This window comes from Aristolochia californica, unplaced genomic scaffold (genome assembly GCF_029961685.1).
Source record: "Aristolochia californica isolate CCGP_79_NKW_82.1479 unplaced genomic scaffold, dmAriCali1.0.hap1 SCAF_16, whole genome shotgun sequence".
In the NCBI taxonomy this organism is placed as follows: domain Eukaryota; kingdom Viridiplantae; phylum Streptophyta; class Magnoliopsida; order Piperales; family Aristolochiaceae; genus Aristolochia; species Aristolochia californica.
In genome coordinates this window covers 12,367,271-12,373,932 of record NW_027181837.1, presented here as the reverse complement: position 1 = coordinate 12,373,932, position 6,662 = coordinate 12,367,271, and the positions used below count along the sequence as shown (strand labels likewise).

Below are 6,662 nucleotides of genomic sequence, written 5' to 3'. Positions count from 1 at the left end.
CTAAGTGTGGGGGAATTTGATGAGAACAAAATATCATATTTTTTATCCCTTAATGTTTAGGCTTTTATAATTATTTGGTTTCTAAATATACTATTTATTCTTATATTTTGATTTAGGATGCAAATGGAGGCGTTAAGTGCAAAACAAAGTTAATTGGGCGATTTTGGACAACTTCGATATTACTTTGTAATTTGGACATAACTCTCACATACGAACTCTGATGGAGATGATTCAAGATGCTATGGAACGCCAAGAAAACGTTCTACAACTTTTATGTTTAATATTTTGAGAGATACCGGCTGAATCGAGTTCGAAACTGGGTTTGAAGTCGTTGCATGTGCATTGTGACCCAGACCGAATGCACGAAAAGAAAAAACCCTAAACCGGGAGAAAGAAGGGGAATAAACATGAGGCACAAGGAGACTTTGGGACGACGCCCCCTCGGTCTCTTCTCCAACTTTTCATACCTTTTTCTCTAGTTTTTCCCTCAGCTTTCATCATGGCCTTGCGTGGCTAAAGACTTAGTCAAACAAAATTGCTTTCATCATAATCAATACAACTGTGAGATCTAATTTGTTTTCATCGTTCAATTTATGTTTTGAATATCTGATGTTCTTCTGTAATTTTTTTCATGATTGTTTCGTTTAATCACTAGGAGACCTACTAGTTTATTACTCATTGCAATCTACTGCTAGGTATGATATCAAATCTATAATTGTTTAATCCCTCTAACATGTGAAGCAATCGAGATTTGATGATTTGCTGCGTAAGGAATTATTAGATCTTGAAAAGAACGTTGGACTAAATTGAATGTAGTCGCTTGGGCTTGTGTTGTTTAGCTTCATCGATCTCTCTAATTCTTAAGGTTGCTGCTAGATTAAACCTTTAGCGTTTGTCTTGGGTTGTTTAGTAGTAAGGGTTAATTGGATCGCTTGTTTTCTAATTAACTACGAAATAAGAGATAGAAAGATAGTTCCAACCGTGAATACTCAAGTGCGAATTGATATATGCTTGCATTGATGATCAGTTGTGAAATTCCAATGGTGGATGTTGACTGAGACCAAGGTTTGTTCTTTTGATTGATTTTGATTCTTTTAATTTGAATTGTTTTGAAGTTGTTTTTCTTAAAAGTGTTTTTGTTATACAAACCCATGTTTGATTTTCATAAAGGGTCTGTATTTCTTTATCCATAGCCGCCTTCCACCCTGGATGTTTGAGAGTCTCATGATAGGACTGTGGTACAGGTTCAGAGGAAATAACCAATAGAAATTGAGACAAGATTTTTAAACGAAAGTTATCATCAAATAGCAGAAGACTTCGTCGGATGAACTTGGACTATGCAATTTGCAAGCAATGTTAGGTAGAAACACATGCATTCCCTTACTGCAATCTCACATTGGAGGCGACAACAGACCAATAGTTTGCCCTTACTGCAATCTCACATTGGAGGCGATAACAGACCAATAGTTCAAACTAAAGCACTAACGTGGTACACGTTGGGACTAGTTTCTGAACGACTTTGAAATCCTGTCACCAACGAAGCAAAAGTAACACAAAAGGAGCTTTCAGGATTTCGCAAGAAGTTAGATACTTAATCAGGCTTACTTTTCAGGCTTTACAGGCTTTTCAAGGTCTTCACTCTTCAGTGAGTCATGATTAAACGGGACGCATTCAGCAACCAGCAGCCTCGAATAAGACCTCGAGGCGGGCCACCGGAGGACAAAATATTTCGCTCAGCAAACCTGTTACAAGTAATTAGTTTGGCGAGACTCTGTCAGGACAGGATTTAGTTATTGTAAGGAAAGAAATTGTTAGACACCTTCCAGGCACAATTAAATTCCAAATAAAGAATAAAGGAGTCACACCAATGTGAGGACAACTATTCTCCCAAGCATAAAAAAATTTAGGGTTGAGGGTTTAATAGAGGGGGCGACCAGTATGAGATGAAAGAAATTAGGGTAAAAGAGAGGGGCGGCAAGGTTGAGATGATAGAAATTTAAGGTTAGGTTCTGAGAGAGGGGCAGAGAGAGAAACCGAGATGGACCACAGCTTGTGAAAATAGAGAAAAGAGAGATGGCGGGAAAAGAAGCCGGTTAAAACAGAGGGGAAGAGAGACGTTGCAGAAAGGAAGAGAAGCCAAACCAATCGAGCCACTGTACCTGCATTTAACGGAGCGATTTGAGAATTTCACATAGCACATCCAAAATCATTTGTGCAAGCGATCCATTTGAAGTGTAAGTCTAGCATATTCCACCTACTCTTACATTACAACCAAAAGAAATGCTGCAGTCTGCAAGACAATTGCACCTTCACCTGCAGGCTTTGACGTATACACACACCTTGGTCAGAACCAGTGTTGATGAATTGATGTGACCAAATCTGTCACCAACATAAAATCAAACAGGTAAACCAAATCCAAAATGTAGGTTGACTAGGACAGCCTAACACCTACAGAGAGAGGCTCCAGGGTCTGCCATAACTGATGAGTCACCAACTGGCCAGTACAGGAGACCAGAAATGTATGCTGGAGTTCATGAACCTGTTCCTAAAAAGCAGGCAGTCTCCACGTGAAGGTTGCCAGGAATATGTGCCTTTTCTTAAACTACAAGATGGATCCATCAACTTATTCCATTCAATAGGTTCTTGGTGGCATTTATCCTGGAGTAATTACACTCATTTTGCCCAATCAAGAAGCGTTCTGTTTGGAGATTGTTCAACCTGATGAAGTCCAGAAAAGGGTACAAATATAAGCTTTCATCCCTTGCTTCTCACTTCTGCCGTGTCCCAGGGAGAACTAAATATAAGCTGATTGGAAAGGGAATATGTGGAAATGCATATATTGAAAAAGTCCATCAGACTTGTGCGATTGGAGAGCTAAAGAATCTCAGGAGTCCAGAAAAGTGAAAATCAAGGGGTTCTTATTTTTCAAGCACAACAACCTTATTGCCTATTTTTCAGATTGGAGAGCTCCCATTTGTACCCTCCAACTTGCAATTGACTTGAATTAAAATCACTCGGATCAACCAGATCCAAATACTTGTAGCTTGTGAATAAGTTGGCTGAACAGTAAACACACAATGAACTATAGACTGAGTACTAAAAAATACATAGAGATTTTAAGTTTTACATGAAGTTCCGATATGCATATTTTGTCTTTTTTCCCCTTGCTTTTGCTGTGGATGTTTTTTTCATTTGGAAGATAGTTGTGGTCATTCATTAAACTGATCAAAGTTAATTATGTTCTTAAATCTATAGTTAACTTCCCAATGAAAAGTCAGGTTCATGTACCTACTATGTGTCATGAGATGAATGATCTTGATCTAAAATACATGTTCTTAAGATTCACTGAGGAGCAGAAGTGTCACAAAAATGCCCATTAATGTGACTTGTTTAAGAAATAGATGCCCCTAGAGTTTTTGAGAGACAGTTCTTTTGCACTAAAGCAGAAAATCACAAATTGTGTTACATGATATGATGCCATCTATTCAGGCCCGAAAAGAAATATACAATGTTGGATATTTATAATAGACATAACAGATATTGTAGTGTATAATGAATTTCTCTTACTTTCATCCTTTTATCTAAATATTGCCATGAATTATTCTGAGTGCTTGACTCGACTTACTCCTTTGTATTGGTTCTAATGCATAGCCCTCCTTTGGTTAGGACCGAGATATGCATCAAAGAAACACAGTAAGAAAGGATATTTCCACGAGACGTGGATAATGGATAGAAAAATAATAATAATAACTCCAGACAAAAAAACATCATTTCTTTAATTTAAAAAAAATCACACAGGGCAAGGGGGGAAATTGAACATAGGAAAGGGAAATTAATTACACGGCAAAAACAAAATTGAGAAAATAATTTCCAAACTAGAGGTGACACAAAAACGAAAGTTTTTAATAGATTTCTCATAAGACATTTTTAATCATGTATGCAGACCCATTTTAAACAAAGGCCAGGTAATGCAGTAACTTTCGTAATATCGATTGTGGAACCATTAGAGTGAGAGAAAAGCAAAATATGTCGACCATGTAAAAACAAAAAAAAAAGCAGACAAGCAAATATATGCTGCAAACTGCCAATTCTGGTTAATAACATTGAGTATGGATTTATTAGTATAGCATGGTCATCAAGGATCAGCAGTGGGAGAGAATCAGGTTATATTTGCCTGTCACAAGAATGAGTTGACCGCTTCATCTATTTACTTACATGGCAGACATTAGCCGAGAGGGTCCACTTGGATCACAATTTAGCAACAGAGCTGCTTTTAAAGGCTCACCTGCAAGACAGGAAATTTTCTCAGTCAACAAATATATAAGACACAAATTGGGCCTAAAACAACATTCACAATTTTCTTACCAGAAGAACCATTATTGTTGGAAGCCAACCTCTCCCATGCCCTACGTGTGAAACCCTAATCCACCATAGCTGATAAATAGTTAAATGCTATTTTTCAATTAGTCAGAAAAGGCTAACTGTCCATATATTAAGTAAGACAGTAATTTCAGGAAAAGAGTTCTTCAAGCAGCAGTTTCTTTACTAAGAAGCAAGTTACTTGGAGCATATATACTTGACATAAAAAAATAAATATATCACAACAATAACTCAAACATACACCAAATGATCTGAAATCACAAAATAAATATCTAACAACAAAAACTCAAAAAGTGCATCAAATGATCTTAAGTCCTTCCTGTATTATGATCCCTAAAAGAGACATAATGCAATAGCCCATATGACTTTTAAGGTTAAGTGCTTAGGTAAATGATATGATGTTTATATAGTACACTTCTCTAACAAGGATAGAACCCTATGAAAGCAAGACACAAAGAATTGATTAGGCTACTTGATCAGTTGCCTTAGAAGTATTGCTTTCTGGTTAGAAAGATTTAATATTTTTTACTTCATGACAGGCTTCACCCTCATCACTTGCTTATATCTAGTACTGATGCCATCTTCCATTTTTTTACACAATTCACATGGCAGACCAGCCTGTCCTGCTGACATAAGAGTATCGCAAACCAATTTATAGGTATACTCCCTAGGAATAGATCCTCCATCAACCATCTCCACCAGAAAATCTCTTGCTTCTGTTGGTCTTCTGACTTCACACAATGCATGGATAATTGGTGTGTAAGAACTTGAGGTAGGGTTCCCATGCCTTCTCAACTGCATACTGCGCATCATCTCAATAGCCTTATCCACGTCATTAACAGCACTGTAATACCTAATGAAAGAATTGTAAGTAACCATATTCGGATTGCATCCTCTTTGGAGCATATCATCAAACAGCTCCATTGCCCTTCCTATCCGATAGGTCTTGCAAAGACCATCAATCAAACAGTTGTATGTAACTACATCTGGAATAAAACCCTTAAAAATCATGTGCCGAAACATATGATTAGCTTCCCATATCCTTCTCCTTATGGCTTTGCGACACCCAGTTTGAAGGCTATGCTTACAATAAAAGCTGATCAAAACGGTGTAGGTAAATGTATCCGGAGGACACCTAAAGCCAGGAATTTCCATTTGATCTAGCAAGAACCGTGCCTTCTTGAAGTTCCCAACTCTACAGAGAGCTCCAATTATGGTATTATAAGCAATTACATCTGGCTTACAGTGAAACTGCTTCATACGGTAGAATGCCGCCAAGGCCTCTTTTACCAGACCCTCTTCCCCAAGAAGTTTGATGATGCAGGTCAAAGTCACCGTGTTCACAAGCTGACATTTTCTTTTAGCCATTTCATGAAGAAAATGCCAAAGCTTCTTTAGGTCATTTCCCTTTGCTAAGACACAAGCCATTTCTTTACAAGTCATTTCAGTGTGACCGAAACCACATTCCACTTCCACCCATGAATAGAACTCCAGCGCTTTGGTTACCCCTAAAGTTACTTTAGCTGGGTCTCTATAAGCAGCAGGTCCACGAATGCGTACGCTGTTGTTTGAATCTTCAGCTTCCTGCCTAAGGTCCCTTTGTCTAAGAGGAGCGCGCCTTCGAAAACCCTGCTGGCGACCAACTGATCGACCACTCTGAAAGAAGAATCTTGGAATGGCCCTCAAAACCTCACAAACAGCATCTACAGTCCATGGATGAGCACCGGCTATCATCTGTGAGTCGAAGGGCCTATTCTGAATAATGGCGCATATCATTTGCCTTAAAAGAGAACCCTGTGATAGAGGTTCTAAGCTAGTTTTCTGAAAAGCGAAAGAGGAATATTGATGTTTGCTCTTGCCGAAGGTCAACTGACGGGAGGACAGCATTGAGAGCAGCAGGTTAGAACCACTCCGAAGCCTTAATAGAAAGCTCATTTTCATTGACAGCCTTGGAAAACAAGTACAAGTGCAACTTCACACTTGCTATCAATTTACTCTTTCTTGGTTCATGCATCCTCCGCTGATGCATTTCCTCTCCAAACCACAAACAAAAAAGTGCCTGTAGTTAGTCCCGAATCTCCCGATATGTTAAGATGCCAAAAAGGCATAACCGCAACTTAGCTACCAAGAAATAACTAACGAACCGATAGTGTGATCAATATAAGATCCAGTGCAAAGTATTTTCCTGCATTATTGTGCACAATAGAAAATATAGTGGAAAGTGGAGAATGAGTCGTTAATAAAATACTGAGAGATTTAACTTTATTAAGATAATTTTATTT

General features: G+C 38.2%; 1 protein-coding gene and 1 long non-coding RNA gene across 2 annotated transcripts; both read right to left on the bottom strand.

Annotated features, from left to right (window-relative positions):
• Nucleotides 1–1,368: 1,368 nt before the first annotated feature.
• On the bottom strand, nt 1,369–4,538 carry LOC137953977 (uncharacterized). Its single transcript, XR_011112457.1, has 5 exons — nt 4,366–4,538; nt 4,216–4,285; nt 2,453–2,718; nt 2,160–2,320; nt 1,369–1,742 (listed from the first exon to the last, which is right to left on the bottom strand). It is a non-coding gene; the product is annotated as an uncharacterized lncRNA (long non-coding RNA).
• A 148-nt stretch (nt 4,539–4,686) lies between these two features.
• LOC137953883 (pentatricopeptide repeat-containing protein At1g77405) lies at nt 4,687–6,374 on the bottom strand. The gene has a single exon (XM_068801423.1). The coding sequence runs from the start codon at nt 6,319–6,321 to the stop codon at nt 4,906–4,908; it is 1,416 nt and encodes a 471-aa protein (XP_068657524.1). The 5' UTR covers nt 6,322–6,374; the 3' UTR covers nt 4,687–4,905.
• Nucleotides 6,375–6,662: the final 288 nt, after the last annotated feature.

Excerpts from the sequence above, each read along its gene's own strand:
- LOC137953883 (XM_068801423.1), bottom strand. The coding sequence starts at position 6,321 with ATGAAAATGAGCTTTCTATTAAGGCTTCGGAGTGGTTCTAACCTGCTG.